This window comes from Talpa europaea (assembly GCF_964194135.1).
Source record: "Talpa europaea genome assembly, chromosome: 2".
In the NCBI taxonomy this organism is placed as follows: Eukaryota; Metazoa; Chordata; class Mammalia; order Eulipotyphla; family Talpidae; genus Talpa; species Talpa europaea.
In genome coordinates this window covers 27,122,284-27,143,360 of record NC_140068.1, presented here as the reverse complement: position 1 = coordinate 27,143,360, position 21,077 = coordinate 27,122,284, and the positions used below count along the sequence as shown (strand labels likewise).

The following is a 21,077-nucleotide window of genomic DNA, read 5'->3' as shown; positions in this document are numbered from 1 at the left end:
ACAGTGTAGCAACTGCTATACATCTTGATCATCTAAATCTTAGGCTCAGTTTCAGCAGTTCTTTGATGAGTCTCCTGGTTTAACAGCTGATTCAATCATTAATTTAGTCCACTAATACAAGTGAAATGGGGGGAAAAGAGGAGAAGAAAAAGGGAAAAGGCATGAGTAGACAGAAATGATCACCTGCAATAGATACACAGACTTTTTCCCTCATTCCGCCTTTGAAAAGGTCTACACAGACTTTGGCCCCAGCTTTTATCAAAACAGGGCCCAGGGAAGTTCAAGGAACCCTACCATTTAAGGACAAAGAGATAGGGGCTGGGGGTGTGGAAGGCACTGAAGCAGTTTCAACCATGTCCATGGAAAGATCTCTCTCAGGGCCTCCCTGGTGGGAGCACTATCAAGCTATGGCCAACCACTGCAGCACGAGTTAGATCCCTGGCCTGCCAGGGTGCAACCCACATGGCACAGCAGACCTCTCCTGTCTCACCCGCTGCTCCCCTCAGCAGTGTATTTCAGTCCATCTGCGTGTTCTGTTCCCCTCTCTGTCTGGTGAATCCTCTCATCCCCTACACCTCTGGCCTACACCCCAGTTCTTTTATGCATAAATAAATAAATCTTTAAAAAAAATCTCTCTCAACATATAATGAATACTGTGCACTTTCACATTTTGCTCAGTAAGCTAGCTTTCCTAATGAAATTCACTTTTAATAATTTATTTCAGATGCTTGGGTTATTAGGATTCCAGGAGGGAACTCAAGGACAGGCTCTCTCTGTCCTTTAAAACTTACTGACCAAATTTTATGAGATTTCATCTTCAGTACTATCACTTTAAAAAAACAAAGGAGGGTAGATCTGAACAGGCATTTCCCTGGCCACCTACCCAGGAAGCATAATTGAGGAAATGTGGAAGCCCATAGTGGCAATAAGCCATGGTCTCTGACTGATACCCCACCCAGAGCAAAGACCCAGGTCCCCAAAAGCCTGCCCAGGACCATCCTGATAGTTAAGAGCTTTGTAACTGCTCTCCCCACACAAGTCAGTCCACAGGTCCCTGGTAGACCCTGCAGGCCACCTTCAATGCCTCGGGTGCCCCCGGCACAGCCACCTCTCAAGCCGCCTGGGCCTGGGCTGCTTCAGTGCCTAGTACTGCCAGCACCTAAAGTGACAGCAGCATTTGTCCCATTTCTTCCATAGTTGCTCTCTTCTTCCATGTCTCTGCCCATCTGATCTTGATCCTGAAATCCAGGATTCTCTTTCTTTCCTAAAATGAAACCCTCTGGGCCCCCTGACTGATGACGAGGGCTGGACAGCCTGGGCTTCTTCAACAATTTTGCTTTTACACAGCAAAATATTTTTTTGAAAGATTCATTTATTTATGCATACAAGAGCTGGGGTGTAGACCAGAGATATGGGGGGTGGGGAATGAGAGGATTCACCAGAGACAGCGTGGGGAACAGAACAGGCAGACTAAAATACACTGCTGAGGGGAGCAGCAGGTGAGACAGGAGAGGTCTGCTGCACCATGTGGGTATCTCCCTGGCCAGGGATGGAACTCCTGCTTCAGTAGCTGCTGAGACTTAACCTCTTGTGCCACCAGGGAGGCCATACACAGTGAAATATTTCACTTTTTCCAAAATGCATACTTTTTTCCTTTCTTCTCCCCAAGGAGGCAGATTGTCCAGGGTGTTAAGCTGGACTGAGTAGGCTAAGCTGGCCTGAGTAGGCCCCTTTCTCCAGACCATTCATCACACCCAGCTCCCCGGCAACACATGGGTTCCTATTTTCCCTCTCCTCCCTGCACTGAATGTGCAGACTTGGCAGTTTTGAAGATTGCTCCATGCAAACCATTTGCTCAGGTACAGAGAAAAGACATAATGCCAAGGAGCTTAAAAAGGCACACAATGTCAGGAGACAGACAGGAAAAGATGCAGATGACACCAAAGAATCGTACCCAGCAAAGCTACCAAGGGAACGCCATCCTGGGAAGGCAGGAGTGCTTTTGGTGGACACAGCACTCTTTTTGCTAAGATTAGCAATTTGTGGCAGCAGGATATTTGTGGGAGCATGTCATGCAGGGACACCTTGGACTGAAAATCAACTATTTATAAAATAGGTCTAGGTTTAGGTCTAGAATCAAGCAATCTCGAACCTTTGGCTTTCTGACAAGATTCAAATGACTCTGCCTAAAAATGGGGAAGTTCCCAAAAGTGCAGAAGTAAGCTAGCCACTTGCTAAATAGTTATAAACTAAGAAAATCTACATGCTATGAAAAATAGCCAGAGCTAAAAGATAGTTACAAGTATTTGCTCTCCAGCCAGCTCTCTCTTTGCCTTCTTAAATGTTCTCTGCAATTTAACCAAAGGCACAATGAAACACCATTTAAGTGATTTCATTTTGGAGTCTGTGGTGGGCCAAAACATTAAGGTGTATATGGCGCCCTGAAGTATTTGAATGGCTTCAACAAGTGAAGGGGAGATTTCATTAGCATCTGGGAGCACTTTCACCATTAAGGAGAATTGCTCATTTGTCTTTCAGTAGAAAGTTCTCATGCAACAGAAAGGAAACTGTGGCCATCTCAATTGCTGGGAAAGACGGCAAACAGTAGAGACACACAACTATCTCATTGTCCTATTTCTAGAGCTAGGAAAATCCTATTATTCAAGCTTTATAGAAAAATACAACCTCCTAATGGTGGTGAGGATGGTTTTGATGATGGTGATGGTGGCGGCAGTGGTAGTGTTGTAAAGGCACCTCTTCTTTTTGTGTCATGCTGATTCTGGAAGAGTCAGAGAGCATTTGAAGAGCTTCCAGTTTATAAATGCCAACTGAGGGAAAGAGAAGAGAGGCCCCAGCCAGGGCTTTCTTCTCCCCTCTATCTACAGGAACCTTTACTTCCCCTGCAGCTCCTACAGCCCCCACCCCAGTCACAGCACCCCCACACTGCTGCTTTGAAAAGCCCAGATCAGAGCCTATCAAAGAAGATATCCTTCCTGTGAAGGGAGCCCCTACTGTCTTCCGACAGACATGCTTTGAAGGGAGAAAAACGATAAAGCATTTACTATGCACACCTCACAATAGAATGAAAATGACCAGTGTTCCCCTCAGAATTGATCTATCTATCTGTGTGATCTGAGACCCATTATTCCATCTACATGAAATTTCTCCTTAAGACAAGGATAATAATTCTTACCTTGTGAGGATTAAACAAATTCCATTTTAAGGGGCTTTAAACATAGAGAGCACTCAATACATATTTGTTTCTCTTCTCCTCTACAATACAATTTGCTCCAGTTACTAGAACAGCTGACCACAAAAATGCCAGTAGACACCTCAAGGCCACACAAAATTATTTATAAATGGAAGAATTAATAAAACTTTTTACTACTTATTGCTGTAAAAGTTATTTGGGTCCTAAAAGCAGTTAAGATGATTTCCCCAAGTGCTTATTTTACTACCAGTAAATTGCTAAGAATCCAGATTGGCATGACCTTCTCTCAATACTAAAAAAGAGCAGAGTTTTTGTTATTATAAGCATGAACATGAACTAGCAAGCAATGAAACATTCTGTTGTAATTTAGCTTGCTCTGTGTACTTCTAGAAATCACATTCAGTTTACAAATGTTGGAAACAAAATTTCTATGAAAGGCATAGTGGTGAAGTCCCTGTCTACAAAAATCCCAGGTTCCAATCCCAGCTGTGCCTCTTAATGGCCCTCCAGCAAGTCACTTTACCTCTTGTGCTTCTGTTTTTTCCTGTGTAAAATGGGGGTGAGTTCACCAAGGTACATGGATTGTTATGAGGTTTAAATGAGTTAGACGCAGCCTCTCAAATTTAAGTGGTAGTAACCCTTACCCAAAAGTCAACATTCTGCAAGAAAACACTGAGATTGCCATATTCTTTTTTCCCACTATTCATGTATTATTTTACATTGTTGCCATATTCTTTTAAATGGAAAGAATAATACATGAGATATCTACCCCCAAGATGCTCAATCAGTTTCCTAAAAGACAACACACAGCAAAACTCCAATACACAATTAACAAACTGCTATGCTGAATATAAAATGTTTCAAATGCTGTTTATTGAAGACCAAACAATTAGTTCGATTGTTATTTCTAGGTAATGACACACATCCCTATCAATGGGAATGTTTTTCAAGAATCCACATCATGCTAAAAATATAAGGAGACATTTCTCCCACATTTGCTTTGAAATGTCATAATGGAGGCATACATCTAAGTTTTCCCATATTAACATAAACTAAAAGATGTTTTATTAAAAGACTTTGTGTTCTGTGAAGCTTGGGTATTAAAAAGCAAGAAACAGGTTCACCAAGGGGAGATTCCGCAGAGGATATCTGGACCAGTAAAATGAACAGCAGAGGAGAGGCGATTTAAAAACAACCGCACTACTACAATGTTCAAAGTCTTACTACCTCTCCTGCTCCTCCTTCTCGTCCTAAGTTCAAAATAGTTCACTAATTCTAAAGTATATGATTTTTAACTATTTTCCACATATGAAAACACAGCAATATTTTGGAATTTCACAAATTGTATTTCCTGGAACATGGCTTCTTAAAACATTAAGTTCTTCAAAAGAAGGAGGGGGTCCCTAGATCAAATTCATTTGGAATATGCCCCTTGATACAAATCTTTTAGGGATTTATAATACATGTCAGCATATTAATTGCTACAAAAAGCTCTGCAGTAAACTTTGTTGACACCAAAATATTAGAAAACAAACCTCTTTTTAATGGAACACCTAGTAACAGTGCTCAACACATAATTTAGGAAACAAAGATCAAATGCTTTGGTTTATTTATTAAAGAAACTTTGCTTTACATGGAGGAACCAAGTATTAGACTTCATTGAGATGTGTAAGGTTAGTAGAATGAACCTTTCATTTCAAGGACACCAAGGCAAACCTTGCATTCAGGATTTAGCCTTCAGACCAAGCTCAAAAGGGATTAGTCTTTTCCTTTGCCTACAAAATGGGAAAGCTATGATTTCCGATCCATAACAGGGGAATAGGAAAGTTGGTGAAAAGGTTTTTCTCTAAATGAACCTAAAATCTTCAAAACTGAATAATCTGACAAGCACTGACATCATTCCTATAGATAAACAATTTAAATTTATGCAGCAGTTTCTCACAAAAACAGTGGTAGCCCTCAACTGGAAGTACAAAATATTTTTAAAGAATTATAAACATAACCTAGTCTTAAAGTAGTTTTAATCTTTTTTGCATTCTTTAAGAGAAAAATCCTTTCCTTCCCTCCTCTCCCTGCCCCCTTGCTCCCAAAGTTCAGAGGGCATCTTAGCTACTTATCTTCCTCCTTGATTTGAAGGAAGTGTGACAAGGCGCAAACAGAGTTTAGTAATAGATACAGCAAGGTGCACTTCTGAACAACTAAGGAAATCCTACAGTAATGCTCTTTAGGTATGCTCACGATCAAAGATAACAGTTATTGGATGACAGCTAAATGTAAGTAATGCACTGGGAGCATGACAACCAAGTAGCTCAAATACTGGCAATTAATTTTTAGATAGCCTCTGGGATGTTTTCCATATGTACTATGTGATCTCAAAAATATTATGTACTCCCAAATACTACATCTGTGTCCAATAGTCCCTTAGAGTAAATATCACTGGATGTAAACAAACAAGGGCCTTTGGCAACTTCACAGCTATCAAATGGAGGGAATGTTCTTTATAAAGTGTATCTCATTTCTCAGTACTCTATTCTTCCCAAATTCAAATTCCTTTGTGCTAAAAATCAAATTTAAGTTTAGATCCCTTTCTGAAGAATATATTTGAGAATCAAGTGTAAATTTTTCGTGGGAAGAAAAATGGTTCTATACTAAATTGTCCTGCAAACAATTAAAAAAAAAAAACCTAAGCCTCCCAAGATATCAAATACCAATCCATTCACAAAATATCTGAATTCCTATCATATACAGGGTACTGAATTCATCTAGTGTTCAGGATGAAGAAAAATTAAGCCCCCACTTAAGGCATTTGTGTCCTTGATGATTAGAAAAAATCCTCCAAGGTCGACTTACTAACACAGAAAGATAAATATGCACACAGGCTGTGCATATACTAGTAGAGAATTATAAAGTCTAGCCCCAGGGAACAAAGGTTTCTATAAAAGAATAGCACAGAATAATACCAGGAGGAGGTAGGTAGGGCCAGGTACAGAGACCAAAATGATAATAGAGTAGTTTGTTGCCTACTCCCTGAGTATAAGCCATTCCCTCACTGAGAGGTGAAGTTATTACTCTATGCTCTTGAATCTGAGCTGCCCGGTTCATTGGTCAAATGACCAAATGGCACTGTGTAGCTTCTGAAACGAGGCCTTAAGAAATCTAGCTTGTAGGTTCCTCCTAGTCTGCTGGGACTGAGGCAAACTAGCAAGAATACGGGACATCTGATGACCTGAAACTGCCATACTAGTCATGTGGAGGAGCTGTACAGGAGAAAGAGATGACCTACCAGCCCCGGTGTCAAATTTATATGTAAAGAAGCCTCTGTCAGCTCCACCTCAGTTAATTTGCTTGATGGATCACAAGATAAAATTTGTGATTCCCAAAATCAGTAGACAAAATTATTTTGAGTAACAAGTTTGGGCCGGATATATTACAGCGCAATAAATAACTGAAATAAGCACCTTGACCTTCAGATAGAAGGCACAAACTGGGATTGCCTAAGTCAGATTCAAGAGCAGCTCAGATTCAAGAGCATAGAGGAATAGCTTCACTTCTCAGTAAGGGAATGGCTTATACACAGGGAGTAGGCAACAAACTACTCTATTATCATTTTGGTCTCTGTACCTGGCCCTACCTACCTCCCTCCTGGCATAATTCTCTTCCTGTAGGTTTACAGACAGTATTTTTAGCTTTCTCTATGTCAGCGATTCTAGCCAAAACCACCTACCAAAACCAAATTTTTTCTGAGACCTGCACTTTCCAGTCATTTCCTTCACTCATTCATTACATAAGCTGCCAGGCATCTACTGATTCTTAAATATAGGGACCCTTCTCTCAAAATGGGGAAGAATGTATTAACACAAGTACACAATTACCTAAACACAGTGATGATGTTGTATGATTACACTATAATACACAAAAATTTAAAATGCTAGCTATCATTCAAAAGAATATTAGGATGGAAATACTAAAGCACATATATCCCCATTTTCAATGATAAATTTTAATTTACAATGATTTGGGGAAAAAAAAGACACTATACAAATTTACTGCTACATTAACCCAAATAATTTCTAGCAGATGAGAGGCCATAGCTTTAACTGTATTATCTTGACCAGAGAGAAATAACAGGCACACACTTAGTAACATTAGTAAAAACATTAATTATAGAATAAGTTGATTGAGTTACATGTTTCTAGACCACCTATAAATAGCCAAACATCCTTTTAGTTTTCAATTACTAACTTACCTTTTCTAATTCAAACCAAAATCTTAATTACTCAGTGATGATTTTCTCTTTTCAAAAGAGAACCATTCCAAGCCTTCTAAATAATGATAGTAGAAAAAGTTGTTTTAGAATCTCTTTGAATTAGACTGTACACTCTTTCACAACAGGAATTCTTGTTTATTTTATTCTAGGCTTATCATCTATACCCAGCAAAGACTTTCATAGTTATTTAAATACACACTGAGATTCATTAAAAGAATTAAAAGATATTTTCAAGTCATCAATGACTTTCTCAGTTAACCAAATCTCTTTTAAGGTAGGATTCTAATTTTATGCTGTTCATCATCAACATATTGTCAAAGATGGCCTACCTCCCATTTTCCTCAAAGTATGGATGGCATCTGACAGACAAAACATTCAGAGATAAATCAGGTCTCTGCAACCAAACCTCATATACATCAACATTTTCACTAGCATGAATTCCAAAATGAATCCAATTCCCAAAAGCATCATGTAGAGGTATTTTCTACTTCATTAATTATAGTTCTAATCTAATTCAATGAGGATCACAAGAATATATATTCCACTTTTTTAAATCATACAAAATTAAGACAAATTTAGGCAAGTGCATGATCCCTAATGAAAGCCAGATGCACATTTAGAAGATGTTTAAAGACACAGTGGGGTGTGCGGAGCTCGCATGCCTCTTGAGAAATGCACTGCACTGCAGTGAATCCATATGCAGCAAATGCCCAGTTCACTCACTTCTCAATTCATAAGTGTCCTGAGAGGCAACAAATAGTAACCTTCAACTTAGTTCAAGTTTTATTTGGGTTTGAAAATTTTATTTCTAAACCTGTTGTTTTATTTCTAAACATGTTTTCCTATAACAATAATGCCACAACTAAATGACATTTTGAGTGTTCTGGCTCAGGGAAAGAAATCTAATCCACAAAATGGCATGGTTAGAGAAGTTTGAGCCCTGTGGAACTTCAATATCACTTACACTACTTTTTCCCCTATGGAAAATGGCTCTGGCATTTCTAATTGGCATATATTTCCCCACTCCCTCAGTTTACCATCTCAATCCTTCCTCTAATTACTTCCACCAAAAAAAAATTCCCAGGTTCTAAGAAGTGGAAGCTAAACAGCCTGCTCATGTGAACCAGTCTGTAAGCAGGCACAACTGAGTTGATCAACTCAGGTACAGGAAGTGCAGGAGGGTTTCAAGAAGAACTAGCTAAGAAGACAATGTTTCCTAGCTGAGGGCCAGTGCACACTAGGCACTTACATTAAATTTATTATGCATGATGTGAATGGAGAGAAAAGCAAATAGTACTGTTTTAGAATCTTTGCACTTAATGGGAATGGGGTGGGGGAATACATCTCCCTAGATTCATAGATCTAACACTCCCCACTTCTTGGTTATGAGATCAAAGTTTTTCATAAAATACATAAATAGGGAAAAAGGATATACAAATTATCCTGCCTTCAAATAGTTTATGTTAGCTCTAATGATATACCAGTACTCTTACTTGCAGATATTAAAATAACCTGAGAAATATAAGCAAATAATTTTTCTTGCTCTACACAACATGATTTTCCATCTTATTAACTAATGATTTATAAAAAAATTACATCAGCCCAAACTAAACTATAAAAAGATATTCAAACCAACCACCTGGACCTAACAAGGGCTCAATACCTTTATACCCTTCTTTTTTTTTTTAGTCTGTTTTATTTTTATTTTTATATTCCCCATACAATTGCACCCCCCTTATTTTGGCCCCAATCCATGCTTTCCCCGCCCCCCATGCCCTTTTTTAATATATTTTTTTTCAGTTTACTTGGAAGTTATAAAATTTATAATACTGTGAGATGTAACTTATTCCACAAATATTATTTTAAGGTACAGAAGTTACAATGCCTATGTACTAAAGCAAGCATTGTTTTCCCAAATCATTTCAAATTATTTTCAAAAATGCCTTCTGCTCCTATTTCCAAATTAATTTACCAACGGGAACATCTTAGTTACCTTCCATCACTACAGAAAATTGTTGTGTTCTATGTAAGCATTCTTTTAAGTATGCTACATATATTAACTCATTCAATTCTTATAATAACTCTTGAGTTAGGCATGATTATGCCAGCTTGCTGAAAGAAAAGGAAGATATGAAATGCTGTGTCATTAAATAACTGGTCAATTTTGAATGAGTGAAATAACCAAGGAAAAATTGAGATCTTGTATTGTAAGTAAATAAGGATTTACTTACAATATTCCTCATCTGCATATTTTTTAAAAACTCTTAAAAGCTACATATTTGATCTTTGTAATTAAACTTGTGAAACAGACAGACCATTACTGTGCTCATTTCTTAGATGAGGAAACAGATAAAAGTAAAATGTCCTAAACATCTTAGCAAAGATTCTACCTCCCTATTATGGGACTCTTCCTACCCATGCACATTACTTCTCTAAAAAGACCCCAAGTGATCAAATCATAATCTGAAGCTGATCAAGGCAGTTCAAAAAGTTTAACTGGGAAAAGTGATTCCATTTGAAAAATCTGAAATGAAGACATAAATAGATTAGTTTACCATGAGATGGAAGAATACAGAAAAGAATAAAGTCTCAAAGACAGAGCACACATACTATGTGACCAGTCACTAAGGGAAATGCGTGGCAATGCTTCCTTTCTGTGACCCAGATGAGCCAATAAACCTCATTTTCCCCAAAGAAATTTAAGTGCTCTTTGCAGCCAAAGAACAGCTACCAAACAGCATGTGTAAAAGAGATGATGTTTTGCACAATTTTGACTGAAATCCAGATACTTAGCAAACTTGAGCATGGAGGAGTCAAGATGTTGTAACTGGCCAAACAGTTCTCTACAGCTTCTGTTTACTTCTTGCAAAAATCGGGATAAACTTGACCAACTCACAAGAAGTGCAGAAATCCAAAGAATGCATTTTTCAGAATTACCAGGTATCATCCCTTCTGTTTCCTCTGCCTTAATCCACTCCCAAGACAACCCACCCCACAATCTTCAAATAATGAGACTTTGTAATCTCTATCTCCCCTTAGCAAAAGCAAAAAAAAAAAAAAAAAATCATTTAGTGTCAATGCTGACTAAAACTTTTATAACAAATGATTTTTATCTCAGAGTATTTGTTTGAAATGAAAGGTCTGGATCAGGACAGAAATCACCAATAGGAGAGATCTACAGAGTATCAGCATCACACCTAGCTTGGCACGCCTTCTTCCCAAACAAAGCTTGGAGATCAAACTATTAACTTCTGCCTCCATCCCTCCCAGCACACCACTACCATCAAGCTACAGCTGGAGGCCTCAACTTTCTGCAGTTCTGGGCTCTCTCCCAAGGACACCGTGAGGGCAACAGAGACAGACAAGAAAAGGCAGGAGAGAGAAGGTGAAGAATGAGATCTCCTAGATTCCAGACCATAAAGCACAAGGAACTTAAACTTGGACCAGTAAAGTCTTGGGCTGTAGGTCCTTTTTCTAATGTACGAATAGTACAGATATTATAGCTAATGATTAATTAAAAAGTTAGAAAAATGTAATTCATTCTGGTGTTCAAATTATTAAAAACTATGTAGGCCTAATTGCCAGGCAATCCAGTAGCAATCACGTACATCATTAAATGCATTAATTTGTAAGAGTTCATTTTGTTGCAACACTCTTAAAAGCATGATAAATACTACAAACTTAAAATATAAAAAGAATCATAAACCTTTGAATAAGCACAGGTTCTACTCAGAAAAGCAAAACAAGAGTGGAGAGTGCAAGTGGACAAATTGCAAGGAACCAGTGAGATGGAAAGTAAGGAAAGCGTCCCTCAGGCTTTTGGAGGGGACTACGGCAGGTGGTTGGTGGTTCCTTGATATTTATAAATCCTTTTATTTGAAAGTCATAAGCATAATATAGGTTCCATGAAGATCACATTAAACAGGCCTACAAAAATCACAGGTCTCAGATAAGGATAGTTAGAAGGTAAATACCACACAACTCTAAAGGTAAGACCTGCCCAGTAGGTGTGTCTTTTAGTAATTACACAAAGAAGTTTGATTAAGGCTTCTAAACTATATGGTAAAACACAAGTTTTCAGGAAGCATGTCTATGTCAAGAAATAGAGAACTACAATGATTTAGAAAACAATTATCTGGACCTCCTTGGTGACTGAAGGGGTTAAGACGCAACCTATGAAGCTACCAGCAGGCTCTGCAGCACGAATTTGATCCCCGACCTGCCAGGGAGCAACCACATGGCGCAGCAGACCTCTCATGACTCACCTGCTGCTCCCCTCAACAGTGTATTTCAGTACATCTGCCTGTTCTGTTCCACACTCTGTCTCTGGTCAATCCTCTCATGCCCCCACACCTCTGGCCTGTACCCCAGTTCTTGTATGCATAATAAATAGATCTTTAAAAAAACAATTATCTAATAGGTTAAACATGCATTTTGCCACTAAATATTACAAAATTAAAATGAAGACATATGCCTTAAAAACTACAGTTACGAGGGCCTCCCTGGTGGCACAGGCGGTTGAGCGCCGCACTGTGAAGCTGTCCGCAGCCTCTGCAGCATGGGTTTGTTCCCGGCTGGCGGGCGAAGGTCCCACATGGCACGGCACACCTCTCGTGTCGCACCTGCTGCTCCCCTTAGCAGTGTATTTCATCAGTCTGCATGGTCTGTTCCCTGCTCTGTCTCTGGTGAATCCTCTCACCCTCCCATGAATCTAGCCTATACCCCGGTTTTGTATAAATAAAAAAAATCTTAAAAAAAAAACAAAACTACAGTTAGGAAAAATAAAATGAAATGTTACTTCACCAATAATTATGTCGTAAGAACCCCTTACCATTCTGTTCTTACCAAAAATATACACAACTTTAGTAATACACAAATTCAGAGCGAAAGAACTCAATTCATGAGATTATATACGGATGTGGGTAGAAACTCTCATCAAGAAAGATGACCACATCTTTCCCTTAATGCTTCTCTCAAAAAGATGTTTCCAAATTTTACGTCCAAAATGAGTTTCAGACTTTCCTCGACCATCCTTTTACTCCAGAAGTCTTCCCCATTTTCATTTATGGAGTTGCATAGGTCAAGCAGCACAACAATCCTTAACTATTCCTAGTGGCTCATATACCACAGTCATCAGGGAATCACAGAGGCTCCACCTTCAAAATATTTCACTGCTCACCACCTCTACTACCTAAACAAGTGAAATTTTGGCCAGAGCCACAATCACCCTAATCTCCTGACAAGTGTCCCTACTTCTATAGTCTATGTTCAGCACAACAGTTAGTGACCTTTTAGAACCAAAATACGCTCTGTTCCTCCCATGGTAAAATAGCTCCCCATTCACTGGCTTTCCATTTCACTTGAAGCAAAAATTAAATTCCTTGAGTAACCTAGAAAGCTGTAAGATCTACTTGCTCCACCTTTGCCTTCTCCTCACTCACACTCACTCCCAACCCTGTAATTATGCAGGGCTCTTTGTCCCTTGATATTGGAACAAGGGCTAACTTTAACCTTCGGGTTTCTATACTCCTTATTCCTGCTCTGTCTCAAAAGCTCATCCCCTAATTTTATCCCCAAGTATCTGGGAAACTCACCTTCTCAGATCTTCATTTTCTACTCACACCCACACACAAAGGTTTTTGAATGTTCTGTTTCCCAATAAAACCCCAGCATCTAGACAAATAACTGTCTAACACACAGTAAGAAGAGTTCAATAATTATATGTGGAATGACTGAGTGACGGAATGGCTATGCTAACTAATTATAGAACTGTTAGGGGGAAGTGATGTCCTGAGTTAATCCCATACAGGCTTTGTGGACTCCACCCCCACTCCAGACTAAAACCATCAGGACATTGGGGAAGACAAATCCCATCACCACCAAGGGGAGGGTGGCTGGGACCTGAGGGTGGAGTTGGGCAGCCAGGTTGGATATAAAAAACCAAACACGTGGGCCGAGGGCTCTCTCTCTGGCTCGCGATCGCTCGCCTCCCGGCTTCACCGCTCCTGGCTGGCGGCCAGCTCTCAGAGCGCCATTTTGGGGTTCCTGATCAGCGGATCGGGTAGGACTCATTTAAAACTTTGTCTCCCGCTTTTCTCCCAGAGCTGTATATTTCCTCATTTCCCCTTCCCTTGTAAATAAACCTTTTATTAACCTTTCACGTGTGCCTGCAGTAGAGCAGTGATAAGTCCTTTTAAGCGCGCGGGTGAGGACCCACAGTCAGGCACCCCGTTTTGTATCGGGGTTGCTCTACAACAGAACCTAGAAATGGAGAGGACATGAAAAGCCCAGGAACTAAGCTAAATTTATGAAGATAGCAGCCCTCTTCCATGCTGAGCAGTAGTAGTCTCTAAAGGAGGAGCTGAGAAGATTGGAACACCCATAGTTGGCGGTGCCAAAAGAGGACACACCCACATTCCTTCTGCCCATAAAAGTCAATGTTTGCAGACCTCATTGTGACCCATCTATGCCCCAAGGCTGTCACTAGTTTAAATTGTAAATTGTAAATATTGTTATGGATCAAAAGGACATTTCCAAGGTCTTTCAAACTTCAAAGGGACAGTACTATACTTTTACAGATGGTTAATTTTCAGTTAAGCCACTGTTTAATTAATTTTTTAAACAATGCATTATGACACTATTTGAGTCATAGGTGTGCACCACTAAGAATCAACATTTGTATATACTACATTAAGCTCAGCACAAAAGCCATTCTTAGTTATGCACATGGATCACATAGGTATCTTAACATAGACAAAAAAAAAATTTATGAACAGGCATCTGAAATGAGAAGGACTGTTACATGCGTCAAAGTTCTCCCTTTTTTTAACCTGGCACTAAGGAAACTTGTAGTCAGCTATAAACTAGGCACTGTTCTATGGACTTTCCTTGGCTCATTCCACTTACTCTTCCCAGGGAAGTAAACTCTATCATGACTTTCAATTTAAAGGTAAAGAGTTAAATGATCCCTCCAAGGCCACACTGCTGAGTGGGAGAATCAGGATGTGAACCCAGGCAGGACAATCCAAGAGTCCAAGTGTCAGGGTTTATGTCCCTGTAACGTGCTGCCTCTTAATTCTATTTGCCCAGAACCAATGCAAACGGATCACAAAACCTTACCTGATGAATGCTATTCATTTATTAATAAAAGCCATAAAAATACCTCATGTCAACTAGAGTTAGGTCCAGGAAGTCCAGTAAGGAAAATATCATTTGACATCAATATTTATCAAAAAAAAAAGGAAAAAAATACAGAGCAACAATCATTTTTTCTTAAAATGGTAGGAAACGCAAGGAGAACATTAAGAATAGTCAAAATGCTGTATTCATTTAAAAAGTACTTTGCAAAAGTAAACATTAAGAAGTCTACTTGAAAATTAGCAAGTAAATAAAGTCATAAATACAGCTACTCATAAAAAGTGATTTCCTTTGGAAACATTTGTGCATGTCAGTCAGAACAACTAATATTAGCATGAGCATGTTCTGCAAATTCTAATGTTTTGAGGAGGAAATATGACCAAAAGAAACTGAAAACAGGATTCTGTAAATATCTGGCAGTTTCTAACCAAAAGTAAGAGGAATTCCCTAGTCAGGCAAAGAATATGTGCCCTGATAAAGAGGAATAATAGCATGGACTGGAGGGAATTTTAGACTAACAGATGATTTACAAAATATCAATTCCCTACTATCTCAGCTTCCTCCAGAGACCTAAACAACAACAGGCAAAGCTAAAAATCAAACATTTTCTGTGAAGAGCCCACATAATATGCATAGCCCCATATACTTTTCAAATGGCATATACATGAGTTCATCATATTAAACTAATAAATATTGCATCAAAATGCAGGTTACTTAGAAGACACAAATCTGGAATTAAGAAAGTTCGACTTCTGTACTCTCCCAGAATTTTTTTTTTAGTTAGTAGAGAATATCTAACTCGGCCTCTTCTTAAGAGTTTTGTTTTGGTTTGGCTTTGCCTTTTGACGTGCTTTTAAAAATAGGAATCAACCATTAACCTTGCACCTGAGAGCAGCTTCCCAAAGCAGCTACAAATCCAGTCCAAGCTGAAACCCTAAGTAAACTCTCTTCCCCTCCTCCCACCCCAACCCTCTTAATGGAATCACTCCTGACCCCATCCCACCCTCTATTGTGGTATCTTAGTGCTCCCAGGCAAAACCATCCTCCCTCCATCCTGCCACAATTGCAGTATCTCAACCCTTCCAGGCTAAACAGGGTGCCTCCCAAAGTAACACTAAACTTATCTGATAAATTCATTCCAAGCTTAAGGGTAAAAGCTAATAGGGACTGTCCTTTCTCCTTCCTCTCTGCTTTTCCTTCTAGACCTCAAACCCTGGATCTTCTCCAACCAGCTGTACCTAGGACTTTAGATCAGGGGTGGGAACTTGGGGGAAAAATGGACAAGCAATATGTCAGCCAGCAGGGGAGGTACTTGGGGGCAGACCTAATGCAGCAGCTCCAGGGACAGCACTCACTGTGTGAGCAGCTGCCCACCCAGCCACCTTTGTATTTCTCAATTCTTCTTTTGCATAGATTGAGAATGATCCATTCCCCTTTTGTTCTCTTCAACCCACTCAAGTATAAGCCACCCACAACAGGCTGCAAAATTACAAACACAGGATAAAGTCTCCAGAACTGGATATGTAGCCCCAGGCAAAGCCCTAGAAGGACAGTTCTTGCAACAACCTAATTCCTGGGCATTGAGTCTCCAAGATAAAGATGACAGACGGGATTCAAGTCCCTAATGTTCTTTCCAATCTCACAAGTAAAATTCAAGTTTTGGATCAGATGCTCAGGCCACCCCAGAATAAAGTCACTAGGGAATGAGTCAAGTTTGCACAATTCTGGCGATTACAACTGTCATATGGAATCCAAATTAAGGGCGGTGTGGAGTTGGTGTTCCAGGCTATTTACCACTGAAAGGATATCAATACATCAGTGCTCTACAGGAAAATGGACGAAACACTTTATAATTCTGAAACTATTTAAAGCAACAGACAATAAAATGGCAATACATCTAACGCACAAGAAGCAATTCCCTTTTGTCTCTGGAAATGAATTCATTCAAAAGAATATAAATTGTGATTGCTTTGTGAGGAAGGGGGGCTAGTCAGTCTGGAAACCTAACAGCACTACAGCCACTCCTTAGATTGAGTCTTCCTCCCCTCCCCCATATCTGGGGATTTTACAACAAATGAAAGAAGGCATTATTTCAGTTTAAGGCATAAGCCTAAGTCACCTAAACAAAAAAGGCTTTATTATCACATTAAATATGAAGGCGGAAACACGCTCACTGGTAACTAATTTAGTGTTCTACACCACTAGGTTAGCATTTGCTTTTTGCAAGCTTTTGGACCAATGTTTACAATTTCTGACTGAAGGTAAAAATACTCAGCGAGGGAGATCATGAAGGAGAGGGAAGAAAAAAACACCCTGGTAAAACAGAGCAAAGTACAGATAGAGAGAAAGGTACCCTCTGTCTCTCAGTGGTCTATGCACTGGCCTTTGCTGCCTACAAAGCAAGTTAACATCAACCACGTTTCACTCCAGCAGCAGAGAACTAATTCTTGACAAAACTTCCTTTTAGAAAGCGCCCACTGGCTCCAGTGGAATAAAAAAAAAAAAAAAAAGATTGACCAAAGAATGTGAAACATACTGACATACTGCCACAGGCTAGTGTCCTGGACTGTTTGCCTGAGAGGTTTGTTTTCAGCGTGAAGAGGCGGGTAAAAATACACTCTAACAGCGCCCTGGCTTTGGCACGCTTCCCCAACTGGCAATTTCAGCGGCTGTGCCTTCAGCCCATTCAAGAATTCCATCTCATAGGAAGTGCTTCAAATATAGCCATTTGATCTTCCAGCATTTGCAATGCACCTGCTGAGCAACAAGTCTGATTGCCAGATCCCAGGTTCCGTCCTACCCATCTCCAGCAGTAATCATAGGGGCTATTTCAAAGTTGAACCAGGGGAGATGCAAAGTCTACAAAAGCCCTGCCAGACACTCAGCGGCTGCAAGAGGTCCGGCAAGCAGCTCCTTCTTGTCTTCCTTTCTCCCCACACCAACTTCCCCGTCACTTTGTCCTGGAGCAGGTAAGAGGTTTTTGTTTTGTTCTTAGGCTTCCGAATGCCAAGGGCTTACCTGGAGATGGCTTGCTCGCCTCCCTCGGCTTGGCTCCCCGCCACCGCCTGGTCCTTGCCGCTCGGGTGGTAGGCAGTTAACACCACTCCCTGGGAACTGGACAGCCAGCTCATGGTGAGAGAAGGGGCATAATTTGTGAGATCCTGACAGAAGGGGAATGAAGTTCCTGGCTCACCCGGCAACTCCACTCATTAGCATCGCCAGCTCCGCCCAGCAAGTTCTACGTTTCACTCAGGAGGGTGGGGACTCCCCAGAGAAGAGCTGCCCGGCCGTCCAATGAGAAGAGCTGTGACTCAGTATTGTTCCAAGCCAGGGAACTCCAGGCGGAGCTGCGGCTCTAGTTAAGGGGGAGGTTAACTAGCTACACTGGTTGCCAGACCCTAGTTACTCTGATCTGATTAACAGGCCGGGTTGCAGAATCATCTCAGCAAAGTGCAAGCCCTCTTGGTTACAAAAGAGTGAGCTACTGCAGGCCTCCCCCAACCCCCCCCCCCAATTCCTGTTTCCATCTGATAATGTCTGCTACTTCTTGTAACATGAGTATGGCCATTTCTTAACCCCTTCACTTTCAGCATCAGAATGAATCATAGCAAAAAACAGTGGCCAGGAGGCAAAACTTGTTAATTGCGATACAATTAACAAGAAAGTCTTCTCCTCGTGTCAGTTTAAAATATTCTCACGAAAATGATCGTGTTCCCTGGAATATCATTGTCTTTCACACGCAAAAATTGAATGCCAAGTTCACTTCTTTCATCAACTGCCCTCAATAATTACTAATATCCTGTTAAATCTGTTAAATGACACTGCTGAAAATAAAAACAGAACTTGCCACTGTTGAGTACCTACTACATGTTAGGTGTCTCTCTGTGACAAGTGTTTTTACAGTATTTGCTTATTCAATTCAGTCTAAATCTCCCGCCCCACACACACACCTCTCTCTCTCTCTCACACACACACACACACACACACACAAACTGCATAGAGTGTACAATAAAATGCATTATTCTGTTATTCTGTATTTTGCAAAGTATAATATAAGGAATATGAAGTCCAAAGGCAGGTTAACTAATTTGTCTAAGATAACACATTTGTTTCATGTTAGAAATTGGATTTTAGGGCCTCCCCTGGTGGCGCAGGCAGTTGAGCACAGCGCTGTGAAGCTGTCCACAACCTCTGCAGCGCAGGTTCGATCCCGGCGGGCCGGCAAGGGTCCCACATGGCCTGGCAGACCTCTCCTGTCTCACCTGCTGCTCCTCTTAGCAATATATTTCGTCTGTCTGCCTATTCTGTTCCCTGCTCTGTCTCTGGTGAATCCTCTCACCCTCGCACACATCTGGCCTGTACCCCAATTCTTGTATAAATAAATGAATCTTTAAAAAAAAAAGAAATTGGATTTTAGCAGGGCTCTAGATTAAACTCTATTATTTTTAACCCACATGCTGTTCTTTTTCTTGTACATTAGGAAACATGTTCTAAAGTTATGATGATACAAGAGACATTTCTGTTTTTTCTCCCTCCAAAACATTCCACTCTTTTCCATATACCTAGTAGTCTGGGTTGACATTTTGTTATTATCTTCATTATCTATTAATCTAAAATTCCTCATAAGCAAGTTTTCAACTTCATCATTCCATAAAACTACTTACACTATTTTTATTATTTAAAATGATTTGATTGGGCCTCCCGTGGTGGCGCAGCAGTTGAGCACTGGGCTGCGAAGCTACCTGCAGCCTCTACAGCGCTGGTTCGATTCCCGGCCGCCCACATGGTGCGCAGACCTCTCCTGCCGTGCAGGCTTCTCCCTTCAGCAGTGTACTTCATCAGTCTGCCTGTTCTGCTCCCCACTCTGGCTCTGGTGAATTCTCTCACCCTACCGCGCTTCTGACTGTATCCAGTGCTTGTATAAATAAATAAATCAATCTTAAAAAAATAAAAAATAAAATGATATGATTATTCTCAAAGTATTTTTTTAAAAAGTTAATTCTCTTTTGTATCTACAGTGAACTCTCATTTATAAAAGTGTTCCTTAAAAAAGGTTATTATAGTTTTTTACTGTCCCCTCTACAACTAGGTATTCAAACTTCCTGTTTCCATCTCCATAGGGACCTCTTTGTTACTTCCTGTCTGTTCCCATTGTCTGAGTTCCTTTCAAGTCCTGTAGTTAGTTAGATCTTAGTTCCAATCTAAATAACCTGTTAACTCATTTTTATTTTCAGATTTAGTTATTTATGCATACAAGAACTGGGTTACAGGCCAGAGGTGCTGGGCGAAAGGATTCACCAGAGACAGAGTGGGGAACAGAACAGGCAGATTGACCAAAGTACATTGCTGAGGGGAAGCAGTGGGCAAGAGAGGGGAAGTCTGCGGCAGGATGTAGGTTAGCTCCCTGGCAGGCCAGGGATGGAACTCATGCTGCAGTGGCTACAGATAGCTTCATAGTGCTCTACCTTAATCCCTTGCACTACCATTTCTTTGCCTTCTCCTCTAAATTATTTTGCACATTATCAACACCCAAGCACAATTATAATGCTATCTCTATTCCTGGCTTAAAACTTTACTGGCTCTGTCACAATCAGAACCAGATCCAAACATTATTACCTCATAAGCCTTTTCATTTCATTGGTCAGACACCATTCCTGCTGGTCCCAGTGTCATTTCTTTCCCTCTGTACATATCTAACTTATTCCTTGCACATAGTAGGGCATCATTGAATGTTGACTGAATTATTAAATGAATTTACTGTGCCTTTAGAAAGTATACTGAATGTTTAAAATTAAAATTGGCGACACTGGACAAGTGATTCCCAGGAATATACCACTGGTATATGTTCACTGGTTAGGGCAAAATAAAATGTTCACTGGTTAGGGCAAAATGAAAAAATATAGAAAGAGAGGTAAAAGCTAAGTCTATCAGAGGGCATGAGTTCTGTCATTTAAAATGACCTCATGTTGCAAAATGATTAATGTTCCCCACATTAGCCTTCTTTTTTTATGTAACTGCTCTGAAATGCAAGAAGATGGGAACCACTCTCTACCTAACACAATAATTGGTGGTCAGCCTCACATTCTATCTTTTGGAAATTATTCCTCTCGTTTTCAACTCCATCCCACTCTTTCCTTTTGTTTTACTTCCCAGGACCTCCTTTTTTATCTTCCTCCTTTATTTCTCTTTGTTTCCTTCATCCTTTGCTATAGCCTCAGTCTGTCAGTGTCATCAATACATGTCCACAGCTAGGAGTACTTTCAAATCTCATGAGACAATTCATGATACAGATTCAAAATGATGTTTAAGTTGTATTTTGCCTAATCACACCCTTTTCTCTTGCTTACTAACAAACAAATCAGAATATGGATATGGAAATGTAATTATTTTGCAAGTTCAAAGTAATATTTGGGTTCAAAGTAGTCATGTTTTTTTTAAGATTTATTTATTTATACATATAAG

General features: G+C 40.0%; 1 protein-coding gene across 1 annotated transcript in view; it reads right to left on the bottom strand.

Moving 5' to 3' along the window:
- The window catches only part of ARHGAP18 (Rho GTPase activating protein 18), a 131,202-nt gene extending 113,441 nt beyond the window's left edge, over positions 1-17,761 (bottom strand). The window contains exon 1 of the mRNA XM_084228853.1: positions 17,634-17,761. Coding sequence (XP_084084979.1) covers positions 17,634-17,746 — 113 coding nt within the window. The 5' untranslated portion in view covers positions 17,747-17,761. The remainder of the gene's footprint in view (positions 1-17,633) is intronic.
- Positions 17,762-21,077: the final 3,316 nt, after the last annotated feature.